Source organism: Mytilus trossulus, chromosome 3, assembly GCF_036588685.1.
Source record: "Mytilus trossulus isolate FHL-02 chromosome 3, PNRI_Mtr1.1.1.hap1, whole genome shotgun sequence".
Classification (NCBI taxonomy): Eukaryota; Metazoa; Mollusca; class Bivalvia; order Mytilida; family Mytilidae; genus Mytilus; species Mytilus trossulus.
The window spans coordinates 28,824,485-28,838,835 of record NC_086375.1 but is presented as its reverse complement, the minus strand read 5'-3'; the positions used below and the strand labels follow the sequence as shown (position 1 = coordinate 28,838,835).

General features: G+C 31.8%; 1 protein-coding gene across 9 annotated transcripts in view; it reads left to right on the top strand.

The window, feature by feature from the left end:
- The first annotated feature begins 2,898 nt into the window (after positions 1–2,898).
- The window catches only part of LOC134711167 (uncharacterized), a 431,307-nt gene continuing 419,854 nt past the window's right edge, over positions 2,899–14,351 (top strand). For 4 of the 9 annotated variants that reach the window (XM_063571626.1, XM_063571622.1, XM_063571625.1 and 1 more), the window contains exons 1-11: positions 2,899–2,989; positions 5,061–5,342; positions 6,520–6,699; positions 7,769–7,885; positions 8,570–8,686; positions 9,383–9,519; positions 10,089–10,221; positions 11,061–11,180; positions 11,708–11,824; positions 12,684–12,848; positions 14,022–14,138. In XM_063571626.1, coding sequence (XP_063427696.1) covers positions 2,932–2,989; positions 5,061–5,342; positions 6,520–6,699; positions 7,769–7,885; positions 8,570–8,686; positions 9,383–9,519; positions 10,089–10,221; positions 11,061–11,180; positions 11,708–11,824; positions 12,684–12,848; positions 14,022–14,138 — 1,543 coding nt within the window. In that variant the 5' untranslated portion in view covers positions 2,899–2,931. The remainder of the gene's footprint in view (positions 2,990–5,060; positions 5,343–6,519; positions 6,700–7,768; positions 7,886–8,569; positions 8,687–9,382; positions 9,520–10,088; positions 10,222–11,060; positions 11,181–11,707; positions 11,825–12,683; positions 12,849–14,021; positions 14,139–14,351) is intronic. The other 5 variants (XM_063571621.1, XM_063571619.1, XM_063571620.1 and 2 more) reach the window with 5 other exon arrangements.

Sequence of the window (14,351 nt, the reverse complement as noted above, 5' to 3'; positions counted from 1 at the left end):
TGCTTTACGTCCAGTGGCAGATATTTCATGCATGTTCAGGGCAAAAATCATTGAAGTTAAATAATTAATATAATAAGTAGGTCCTGCAAAAGGATATCGCCCGGATTAAAGGACAGAAAATTTAGACTGCCACTGAAAAATGATGATATATTGGACAGACATCATACCGGACGTGGCCCTTACAGTCATACAGACGCTCCATATTGGTAAGGATTCTACGGATGGCCGTAACAAAAGACCAACATTGAGCATTCGTCTATCCTATCATCCAAATCCCAATTCGGCAAATGTTTTTTTGTGGACGGAAACCAGTGCCCGGAAAAAACTACCGACCTTCGATAGGAAACTGACATTGGTAGTCAATTAAGATTGAAGTCGAGTGCACCTGCACGAGCGGGGTTCGAACTCAGTAATAACTGGCTAGTGATTACAGTATTAACTTCGCGGACCACTAGGCCACCGAGGCCCTTTGTGGGACCGTATATGTAGGTGACATATTGTAAGGCTAAATTTTTATCAAATGTACCCTTATTTTCCAGCGACATTTCAAATGTCCAGTCCATCATTCCTGTCGACCCCTAGTACAGCATACTTATTAATAAGTTTTCATCCTGAACATTAATGAAATATTTGCCACTGAACGTAAAACATTATCAATAAATACTAGTTCTCTCTTTCATAGCTTCTTTGTTCTAGCCTCATACATGTATGAAGAGTATTGACACCAGCATGTGATACACACTGTATTTTTGTTATTCTACTTTTTTCTAGCGTCATATCAACTCAACATATATTATATATTTTCACTTGTTTGTGCTTTTTTCCTTTGATCTATTTTTGTGATAATTTTTCATATCCTGCAACTCGCTAGAAACTTAGGAGGAACGTGGCGTTGCTAATGAAATTAACATGAAATTGATAACATCGTCCTAGGTAAAATAGCGATAAACAGATTATCATTGGTCATCTCAACTCGATTGCTTACTCGCTTTTGCCGTACCGGCTCAAACGAGAAAATCAATTTCGTTGAGATGAACAACGATAAACTATAAATATACTAGGACTTTGTCTTTTTATTTCCATAAAAAACATTTTTTTTTTATCTAGTTGATGTAAACGCAGTCTAGTGATATTTTAAAAACATATTCAGGATGATCACAATATAACATTGAAAAACAACATTGCAATTATTTTTCCCATGCTTTGTCCGAATCTCAATTTCCCTTTGTCTATATCGCCATGGGAAACCTAAAATGAAAAAGCTTGGATTTATCTTAACGAAAATGAAAGACAACAAAAACGCCAAAAAGAACATTTATAATAAAATTGAGAATGAAAATGGGGAATGTGTCAAAGATACAACAATCCTGATAAAAATCATACATTGTAAGATCAGAGCCATTTGAATACAGAATGAATGTTCTTAAGAACATGATTACTTCTGAATTGACTTTTGTTAAGGGATTTTTTTCCCTACTTCAAACTATGTCAGAATCAGCACCATATTCAATTCTTTTAAAATCATGTTTCATCGTTTTGATTATTTTAAGAGTAAAAAAATAACAACAAATATAAAAACAAAAGAAGATGTGGTATGATTGCAAATGAGTCAACTTTCCACAAGAGACCAAAATGACACAGACATTAATGTTTTTCAATAAATAATGATTGAATATCAAGCATCCATTTCATACAGATTTTAAAGATTAATAAAATTAAGATTTCAATTTGAGAAATTGTTTGGATTTTCATTTTTTTAAAGTATATCAAACTAAGACTTATTAGAATTTTTCAGTATGCCTTTTTTTTACATGTGTGAATTCGTAAAAGTATTTTTCGAACAAAACCGAAACAATACAAAATTTTAATTCAACATGCGTCGGTGTACAATGTAAGTTATTTGAAATATAATTGTATATAACACAATTAAAACATGTGCTACGTATCCAACACAAGGAAACAATTCTTTTAAAATCATGTTTCATCGTTTTGATTATTTTAAGAGTAAAAAAATAACAACAAATATAAAAACAAAAGAAGATGTGGTATGATTGCAAATGAGTCAACTTTCCACAAGAGACCAAAATGACACAGACATTAATGTTTTTCAATAAATAATGATTGAATATCAAGCATCCATTTCATACAGATTTTAAAGATTAATAAAATTAAGATTTCAATTTGAGAAATTGTTTGGATTTTCATTTTTTTAAAAGTATATCAAACTAAGACTTATTAAACTTTTTCAGTATGCCTTTTTTTACATGTGTGAATTCGTAAAAGTATTTTTCGAACAAAACCGAAACAATACAAAATTTTTACTCAACATGCGTCGTTGTACAATGTTAATTATTTGAAATATAATTGTATATAACACAATAAAAACATGTGTTACGTATCCAACACAAGGAGATGCAATATTGGGAAACAATTGCATTATAGTGGTTTACAATTAATAATGATAATTTCAAATATATGAGACGGTACTAAAGATGTATGTTTAAATTGTTATTGACGGATGGACAAATAGTAACATTTTAATATAGATAGCCTATAACCTACTTGAAGATACAATCATAGTAACCTGTTCCAACTCATGTTACTTTATTTAATTTGATGATAATTTTGTAAAACATATTAGAAATAATATATACATAATAGCAATTTTTCAAATTTTGATACAATCAAAAATCTTTAAGTGTAATTATTGTCAGTATTTTTTAAATTTCTACTACGTAAACAACACAACCTGTTTCATCAATTCTTTTGAAACCTTTTTGAAATTGGAAGGACAATATATAATATTGAACTAGATTGACAGATACGCACCCGAATTCATCAATATTTCGGACCAATGTACTTGTTCACACGTGGGTTTATTAGGGGTACATAAGCAACGTCGAATAACATGACACTCAAACTGCCGGAGTCATGGCGGCACGCCACGGAGTTTTCTTTTTGTTGCTTGTGATAGTCATACAGACAGTTGGTAAGATGAATTTTTAAAAGCGTTACGTGAAATATCTAGTGCCAGAGTTTAAGGCATTTGGTTTGTTGTTGGAGTTAATTCCCTTTAAAAAATAAATAAATTTGAAAGTTTTTGCACTTACACCTTATCTTATTTTTTCAAATTAGATAAAAACGGAACATATTACATGTACTAAAAATAAAAAAAAGAGGATGTATGCTTTTAACATCGGTAGAGACATGTTGCATACATCGATATTCATCGATATTCATCATAACTAAATACTGAATTTAAATTATCCTTTTCTTTACTCATGTTACTCCTCAATTTGATTGCTTTTTCATTGTTCCGGAAAGGGGGTTGGTGTTCTCAGTCAAAAGTTTTGATTTAAAGTCGAGCAGAATATATTTGGATACAAATTACATATAAGCAGATTTTTGAAGACAGCTCGTCAGAATTGCAATTCAATAGTTTTATCAAATAATATCATCTTTGTATTATCATGGAAGTATTATATACAAGTTTGAAATTGTTTTTATATTTATTCAAAGTCAAATATAGTATTATGTATGGACGTAGAAAATACGAAATATATAAAATATACTAGTTTATTAATAAGATACATCTACAGAGTTTGGGTTTTGTTGACAATTGCTTTTTGTCTCGCTCCACTGATCAAGTTTTCAATTTATAGTACATTGTACGCGGCGTTTTGCAATTGCGATAAATAAGTATACCTTTCTCTCGATTGTTTTTACTGACCTTTCGATATGTATGGCCATTATTTACTCATCTATACAAAAGTTTAAAAGCAATTAGGAGCAAATATAAAATCGGCGAAAATTAAAAAGGTAAAATCGACGAAAATGAATCAATTAAAATTTTAGAAATTGGCGCTAATGTCCCACGGCCATTGTATTCTTTGCAAAAGTGCTATTATCATTTAATTAATACATTTTCAAATTTGTATCTTCGCATTACGGATTTAACCAATCAAGATACTAGTAGTTCAGTTATCGGTTTTTTAAAACTGATTCAGCGTTGTAGCTTCACAAATGAGGATTTTTCTATCCATAAAACAAGCCATTTTTATCGATGTTGGCCAATCAGTTTTTGCGAAGGGACAAAAAAACCTTATAACTCGTATGGTTTCTAAATTGAACAGAATTTTTACGAAATTGAGGCTTCATACATAGGTTACGTTCAATATCGTAGCGGCTACGTAGTGCTATGTAGATTTTTGTCTACTGAACGAGTATCTAGCCGAGCTGCTATAAATATCTATATAGCAGCTAGGCTAACTACACAATCAAAAGTCATAAATCGTCGTAGCCCTATGTAGCCGCTACGATATTGACTGCAAACCCAGCACAGAAATGCTACTTGCACAACAAGTCATAAAATCGGTGATAACTCGTTCGCATGCAGTGGCATTGTGCTATCGAAACCAAATGGAAAATCCTTTCATTTACAAGTGTGCTCTCGGTAATCTGATAATTGACGTGCTATGGTGGTTATATTTAGACAAGTTATTAAACACGATTTTTGTTTCATTTAGAAAAGCGGTAAGTTGGGTTCAAATATGACAAAATAAGCCAACATACAGCATTTATGGATACTATTGTATTGCAAGTTAATAATGCAACCCAATAGCATTTACCATGATTTGAACAAGAAAAACTAGGAACAGGAAGACCATAGAGTTCATTGATATATTCAATCCGCCATAGAGATCAGTATATTATACATGTACAAGTTGTTGCATATCTATTTCTAAGTTATGTTTAACTGAATGTTTTTATTTATGATTATAACGGTGTCGCATGGCCATCGGATGGGTTCGTACTTCGTTGTTCCTGTCGGTACGTTATTGGATGTTGTGTCGTCAGGAATAGAACGAAATTTGAATTCCCCTAAGATTCATGACATGCGTATTGGTTTCCATGGAACTATTGTTTTGCATTATGTTTTTTGTTTAAAGTGTATCAAATTTTGATAAATACGGCATGAGTACATTAGACAGCAAATGCATCAAACAAAATAATCGTAACATTTACATTTTCTACATGTATGCCAATATTTCTATTTCCAGAGAGCAAAAGGAAAGTAATTTGCGAAAACTCCAAAACAACATTGTCATGTCAATCAAACCAAGTTATCAAGATTAAGCAGGCAACGTATGGTAGATCTGATAAAAGAACATGCAAACACCCAAACATTAACACAACTCGCTGTTCTACGAATAAACCGCTGGGCATCTCAAGGAAGAATTGTAATGGGCGAAAATCATGCACTGTTTCTGCAAATAACGGGCTGTATGGTGATCCTTGTCCCGGGACATACAAATATGTCACTGTTTCCTATTCCTGTAAAGGTATGTTTGTGATTATATATTGATGTCATGACTATGTTTTAAAATTGAAATCACAATGTAAAGCATTCATGAACAATGAAATAGCAACAGTAAGCCTTGAATGTGGCACTATAATATCAATTATATAATTCCGTGTATGCAATTATGTAAAAACGTTTAAAGTCTAGTGTGAGTTTCTTACTTTTAACTGTTTTCTTTTTTGGAGGATCTGAATTACTTTGTTTTAAATTATCATTTCTTTTTATGTTAAAGTCTGCAATTTCAAGCAGCCATTGACATTTGTCAATCAAATAAAGTGTTATTTCATGCTATAAATATAACCTATCCTGACTTGCGCTGACGCATGCACAATGTCAGTCATTTGCAAATCGTACTGGTTCCCGGAAACTTGGTTGTACAAAAAACAATACTTCTGATCTTAACAACAGGCACAATATGCCCTTCTCTTTTTTTGTTTCATATATTGTTTGATATCTAAAACACACTTTTAACAAGAATTATACCGTGATTTGTATGTCCTCAAGCCTTCTTTTTTAGACCAAAAGCTGTCATGGCTAATATTGAACATATTGAATAAGTAGTTCTTTATCTCATTAAACCACGTATTCCATATTGATAACATTTTCGTAGGTTCTAATAAATTGGATTTTTTAATAAATAAGCATATTCGTCTGGGGAAAAAGTATATTTTCCGCGCTCACCGTGGTTTGCTTTCCGTGCATAATTTTGATACAAAACGTTTGCTGTGCAATTGGTTTTTGTAAAAAAGTGCCATTACATACATTTCTCTCGCGGAATATGGAATAAAACAATTAATGTCGTCTTTTATATCGGTAAATATGTGGTTTTAATTGACTTTTGTAAAACTGATATTCACTTCGGCCGTTGGCCTCAGTGAATATCAGTTTTTCAAAAGTCAATAAAACTACATATTTACCTCATCAAAAGACAGTTATTGTAAAATATTTACCGACACACAAGACAGTAATTATTTTATTCCAAGAAAAATGTATGTATGGAAAATATTCACCAAAATCAATTGTACAACAAACGCTTATTTACCAAAATTATACACGTAAAAGCAGTATTTATTATACTATAAATATTCATCAATGTCTAAGCCATACAAAAATGGCCAACACATTACTCATTGTTTGAATGATTGCCAATTTTGCAGGCATTAAGCCCAAGAAGCCTAAGAAACACAAGAAACCTAAGAAGCCCAAGAAGCCCAAGAAGCCCAAGAAACCCAAGTGCAGGACAAAATGTCATAAAAAAGCCATGTGTATAAATGGAAAATGCGTATGTAAACCAAGATACCAAGGCGATGGAGTTAGATATTGTAAAAACAAGAAAAGTATGTATATCATGACTATATATTATAATTATTAAGATTTTATTGTTAATTCATTTTCTGTTGGTTTTTTTCTCTGTGGGTTGCAAAGCTTCATTTTTCTATGTTGTGTTATGTGTATAGTTGTTTCCTTTTCGTCACTTTTCGTTTATTGCTATAGGATTGTCAGTTTGATTTTGACGTATAAAATAAGATATCCCATTGATATCTTTTATCTCTATTATTCATTATGACTGATTTAATTCGTCAGTCAAAACTAGTCGTCGATCCGATTTTGTACATCAGAGTTAGAATAAAACAAAACAAAACAACGTTTTCAGTGTCAACAAAGAAACTACAACGATTACAGTGCATATTCATTTTTAAATCTAAATGAATAAATGACATAGACAATTTGCATGCGCCAGTGAATCGGGATACCGAGGCGACGAAGTGTATTGTTGTAAACAAAAGTAAAGGAAATAGTAGTATACCGCTTTTTAAAGGTAAAACATCAATTGAGAGAAAACAACTCCGGGTTACAAACTGAAAACGAGGGAAACAAATCAACTATGAGAAACGGAACAATTGAAACACTGAAGTGCAACAATAGCAAACGACAACATACATATAAACGGAATATTTGCTAACAAATGCCATATTCCTATTTGGTATAAGACATGCAGGAAAACATGGTGGGTTGAATCTTGTGTTATGGCTAGCCAAAACGCGCGCTTATCAGGCAATGTTAAAAACTATGGATTAAATGAAACAGGAATACAGTACAAACAAACGCAAGAACGCTCAGCACAGAGAAACGAATATTAATTAAATAGTATAATACCCGGTAGTTCATTTTAACGCGTAAACCACAGAATAACGCCGGACAAAAGTCAAATACATGTCAATTTATATCATCCAAGTTCTTGGTTAACATGTTTTTATTTAAAAAACTATAAGGACTGACTTATTCATCGACAAAAGTCGAGCATATCTTTGATATTTGGGTAAACATAAATCTGATATTCACCGATGTCAGACATAAAATCACATCATTTATATCTCATAATTCGAACCCTTGTTCTTTTTATAGACAAGACACCAAAATGTTTGAGAAAATGTCATAGACAAGCCAAGTGTATAAGAGGAAAATGCGTCTGTAACTCCGGATACAAAGGTGATGGAATAAGATCTTGCACAAACATCAAAGGTACGCACATGTATAGTTTATATAAATCATTATACTTTTTTTCTAATAACCTTTTTATTTAGAATGGCTATAATCAACAGCAAAAGCAGTTGTCGAGTAGATCTTCAAATTCATGGTCAATTAAAGATGAATAGTCACAAATAACAGTAATGAAATTATAATTATTCCACTACCTCACAATTAAAACAATTGTCTTGTTTGTAGTTAAGAAGACACCCAAATGTTTAAGAAGATGTCATAGACAAGCCAAGTGTATAAGAGGAAAATGCGTTTGTAAATCCGGTTATACAAAACTGACTTGAGCAAGCAACAAAAGAAATTGTCGAGCCGATTCTCAAACTTCAAAGTCAGATTAAAACAAAAAAGTTTAGGCAAGACATCACATTGCACGAATATATGTCATAAAAGAGTTAAGAGTAGAAATAGAAAATGCGTGTGTGAAACAGGTTACACGTGAGACGAAGTAAGATCTTGTATAAAAGGCCACGATATGCACTTGTTTATATTTCATGTAAAGCATGATTTGTATTCAACTTTCCCTCAGTACTTACTTTATAATAGACAAATTAATTACATTTTGAGCAGATCGCTGAAATTTATGGTAAAAATAATAATTTCTTGAACATTTAGAAATGAAATTACAATCGTTTAACTTCATATTTCGATAACTTGTCCATTTTACAGTCCAAACTCCCAAGTGCAGGAGAAAATGTCATAAGAAAGCCAGATGTATAAAGGGAAAATGCGTGTGTATAGGCAAATACCAAGGTGACGGAATTCGATCTTGTAAAAAAGCCAAACGTATGTAATTTTATTTTGTACACAGTTTACACTTAAATGTCAATGTTAATTTAAAAAAAAATACAACGTAAAAAAATACAACCAACATCACTAACACAATATATGACAAATCACAAGCCTTATATGTTTGTCTTTTAACAGTTATTGTTATTCAATTTTCTTCATCTATAGAGATGCCCAAAAACTCCGGCAAACGTTATATGTACCACATAAGCATGGAATCGAACAAACAACCTCCAAGCATGCTAAACATCTAAAAGTGTATTCAAATAAGAATATTTGGTATAAATATAAACGAGACAAATATCCGCATTAGACAATTTGAGATGGATGTATGCAGCTAAATATCTCGTGCTATATGATTAAAAATAACTACAAGTAGTCTCCGAAATGATATGTCTTATTAATTTACGAAGAACCTTTTTTCATTTGATTGTCTCATACTTTTTGATTTATAAATACAAAGGGGCGAAAAATTGCCCTTATTGTACCTACTCCCTTAAAATTCGAGTTGGTACGCGGACGATAAAGAAAACGTTTTTTTTAAAATTGATCAACAACTGTTGAACAGTACTGTTCATGTATGTTATAATATCTTTAAATGATTACACATCAACGAAATACGTAATTAAGTATATAATATCTTGAAAATATTCAACATGTTCAATGTATAGTTTTCCCCCAATTTTTTCAAAGTATCAGCATATATTGGTTGCTATCAAGATGATAGCAAGAGAATATTATCCAAAAAAGTACTAAAAGACAAAAGAATGACAGTTCAAAAATGCCAACAGTTTTGTGGTCAAAAAGGATTTAAGTACGCAGGTGTTGAGGTAAGTCAATGAAAAGGTAATCTATGTCTGGGATAAGACAATCCTTAGTTTTTCAAAAAAATCAAAGGTTTGTTCACACTTTGTTGTCACAGCGAAAGGTAAGTCAAAAGTTAGAGGCTTATGATCATGAATATTTGAAAAACTGTAAATTCTTACGTAGTTGTTAAAATGTACTTCATATCACGTGCACCTTCCATGAAAACATTGTTGTTGTTTTTTGCTTTACTGTACATGTATGAGGATTTATACCTGTAAATTTATTCGACTTTTTATTTAATTCAAGACATATGTTGTTTTTACAAAAAAAATGTCTAGATTTTCTTCACCGTTTTCTTCATAAGGAAATACCTGTGAAAAGTGAGAAAATTGAACTGTTTTCCAGTTTTAATGTTTTGATGTGTTTGAGCATTCGATTTTGCCAATAATTTTTAATAAGTGAATTTCTGTTTGAAATTTTTCTTTAATTTTGGTATTTTTATTATATAACAAACGTTTGCACTGCGTTATAAATCATTGATCTATGTTACTGAAAAGGAGATACTTATACTACAACTTTATTACTTTTATAGTATGGATTCGAATGCTTTTGTGGAAATGTTTTGCGAAAAGATAGAAAACGAAAGGAAAGTGATTGCAAAACGCCATGCGCAGGAAATAAACGACAGATATGTGGAGGTACATGGAGGATCTCTATTTATACAGGTAACATGTTGTTTGTATATATTTCCCCTTTTTATACACCACATATTACTATATAATGAGATGATGATCTTTATTTAATTGCCACGTCAGATACGCTTTTGAAATATTCTTAGTTCATTTTAGGTTTGGTAGTTTTTCTAAGAAATTACTATGGGTTGGGCAAATTGTACATTTAATTACTGATTCCCCCCTCCCCCCACTAACTGTTTATTTTACTACTGGTATGTGCTAAATTGCGTTGAAGCGCATACCAACATTATTGATATTGGTTCATTTTACAGATCAATTATATAAAAGTCTATTGCTGGTCTTTGGCTGTTGTCGGATCTTTGGTCAGGTTATTGTGTTTTTCACATAATCCCCATTTCCATTCTCAATTTTAATCTACATATCCCTTGAAATATCTGCATCTAATGATAATACCAACTAGGTTTAAACATATTTATTTAAAGCGGATTGGGAAACAAGTTTTAAAACTTATAGTAAACCCTTTCCACTTTGCGGGTGCGAGTGCTGATTTGTAGCGGCATTAGCCTACTCTTTTTCGAAATCTACAAGGGTGTATTTAACGTGCAAGAGATATGTCTCTCTCTTAACAAGGGTCAGTCATTTATTGTCCCCTTCCGACGGACTATCATCGATTCCTCAATACCATACTCGCAGATGGTGTCAAGGGAGAGCCGAAAATTGAGTTCCTGAAATTTTCATCCCAAACGGGAATCGAACCAGGAACCTTTGTATTAGTAGTCCGATGCACTAACCACTACACCATGGCTCTGCATCTAATAATAATACCAACTAGTACAGGGGCTAATAATTTGAACAATTATATATTATAGTAGCCAAAACATCTAAGTGCATGCAAAAATGTCATACGAAAGCGAAGTGTAGAAAAAGAAAATGTGTTTGTAAAGCGAAATACCAAGGCGACGGAGTTAAATCCTGTAAAAAAGTAAAACGTAAGTTTTTTTTTATTTTGTAAAGGTAGCAAATTACACGTAATAACAATTGTTCAATTGGACGATAAAGAAAACTTTTTTTTCAAAAATTGATCAACAATTGTTGAACTGTGCATGTATGTAATAATATCTTTAGATGATAACACATAAATACCAAACTGAAGAGCATTGAGGACCCAAAATTCCAAAAAGTTGTGCCAAATACGGCTAAGCTTATCTGTGGTGCAAGAAAATCCTTAGTTTTTTTGAAAAATTCAAAGTTTTGTTTACAGGAAATCTATATGCATTCTGTACAGTCAATTATCATGGCGACATAGTTATATCCTTTACAAAAAACAAATGGATGAACTTCTGTATTATTCGAGTTACTACTTAACATGTTATCTATATTCCAGTGATCATTGGGACTGACTTATTGATCGACAAAAGTCGATTGTTAGTAGACTGTTACAATTTACGATAAACATATATAAGATACTAACTATATCAGCAGAGTAGTTACAATCATTCTGTATACCGTTTTGCAGTTCAGACTTCCAAGTGCAGGAATAAATGTCATAAGAAAGCCAGATGTATAAAAGGAAAATGCGTCTGTAAAGGCAAATACCAAGGTGACGGAGTTCGATCTTGTCAAAAAGCCAAACGTATGTAGTTTTATTTTGTACACAGTTTACACTTAAATGTCAATGTCAATGTAAAAGAAAAAAAAACGTTATAAAAACACAACCATCATCACTAACACAATATGTGACAAATCACAAGCCTTATATGTTTTTTAAGGAGCTCCTGGGTATAAATAAAAAAAAATTCTAATATAGAATTTCGCTATATTTTTTTATGAATGAACTTTATCATATACTTAAAAGAAAAATGAAATAAAAGAAATGGGGTCACCGTTCATTTAAGCTCACAATCTGCCTCCGGAAGAAGCATACATTTTTGTTAATGTCCTTTTTTTCTGTAGAACTAATAGGAGAAATAGAGGTAATATCGAAATAAAAAATAACCTAATTACAGAAATCGCTTAAATTTTACAATTATTTAGTTTATATACTGCTTATTTGCAAACAATAATAAAAAATACAGGTCACCGATGAGTTAAAAAAGATATTTCAAAATTAATGCCAAAAAATGGCATTTTTGCACCAAAGGGAGATAATTTGGAGCTTTTTCAATGATATAAATATTTGAAAAGTCATCTGGGGCCAAACCGAGTCGACTTTTTCGGTTGATTTTTGTACCATATCATAAAATAATAACTAATAGTGTAATGAATAAAATTTGAAATGAAAAAATAAAGGTTTAATTTTTTGCTGAAATTTTTGTACCCACGAGCCACCTTAACACCACAGAAACAACTTTCTGTGCATTTATAACAATTAAGGACATTTTTTTTTTATTTAAAAGCATATTGTCAGGGTTAGAAAAAACTCCGGCAAACGTTAGCTTTACCACATATTAAAAAGAAAAGCATATTTCAAGAAACGGGAATTTTTTTTTCAGCTTCAAGAAAATGGAAATGCTATCATTATACACTGGCTAACAAATTGGCAATTAAACTATTAGGACAAAAATCGATATGTGAAAAACATGGACGGAAGTTCACGAAAGGCAAAAATAAAAGGTACCCAGGCTGTGGGACTTGCTGGTGCTGTCAGAAAGCAAAAGGTAAAAAGATTAAAAATTTTAAATCACTTTAGATATTTTATCATTTGGCCTGTAGGAAACGTATGATATTTCCTTTGGTATGTCTTTTTATGTTAGATGATCTGTAATGTTACCTGGCAGTTTTGTAAGCATCCTATTGAGCACAATCGTCTGTATTTAGTTCCTAATTTAAACGGTATTATATGATTGTTTTTCTTTTAAATGTGTATATATAAGCCAACACTGAGAGCTATTATTTGGTTTTCCTAACTCCTAACGATATAATCTTTTGCACTTATCATGCTTATTACTGAAGATTAGAAAATAGAGACTGAAGATTAAAAAATAGAGGCTAAAGATACTAAAGGGACACTCGAAACTATCATTTTGAAGAGAGACTGACAATACAATGGCAGAAAAAAAACAACGACAAAATGACATATATATCGACCAGTTTTTGAAAGAAAGGTTTTTTGTCCATTTAGGTGGATGACAAATTGAGTAACAATTTGGTCGTGGATGTGTAATCGTCAACATGTTCAAGCACCATTTTTTTATCAAGGTCTAATTTTACTTAAGGTTAAAGTATGGCATATTTTCGATTCAGACTTGATTAACTGACAGTGCCATGGATTTTATGAAAGACGACAAATAGACAAACATGTTTACAGAAAACAGCACAAAAAATGCACTACATTATGAACACTGGGAACCTCATAAAAATACAGAGTGATCTCGGGTGTTTCGTAAATGTTAGCAGATCATACTGGAGCGGAAAGTCCCGTCGTGTTACTCCTATAAAATACATTGAAATGTTATATTGAAAAGGAATGAGGTAATTGGATCTTATCTTGGGTTTTCTTAGGCTTTTAGACTCGATACATGCACATGTGTTTTTGTAATTTTGGAGCCTACAGTATATCCCTGTTCTACTTGAAGCTGTTGAAAAAGCTCAATATAAAACATAATTGTGACCTTTTCATATATGTTATGATTCGGGGATGCACGGCCACAATTAAGCAAAAATGGTGGTCTTAGCAACTAGTTACAGCTAGTTCCAATTATACATCAAGTCAGTTAAATGACAATTGATTCCTTAAGATTAATGTATGACGTTTTGATTTTGCCATTGTTGAGGGACTTTCCGTTTCGAAATTACCTTGGCAGTTGGTATTTTTTTGTATATTTTTGTAGGCAAGCCACCAAAGTGCCTGCAAAAATGTCACAAGAAAGCGAAGTGTAGAAAAGGAAAATGCGTTTGTAAAAGGAAATACCAAGGCGACGGAGTTAAATCCTGTAAAAAAATGAAACGTAAGTATTTTTTTTGTAAACATAGCAAATTAAATTGCAACCTATAAATAAATCTTGTTTCACAAGTAGTAAGTAGTTACTGCAAATTAAAAAAACAGAAATAATTAAACATTATCAAATCGTGACATTGCTTATCATCATTGATCTCATTAACATCCAATTTATAAGTCACAATATCAGATTAAATTGCTTTAAGTTTGTGGTATCATGTGA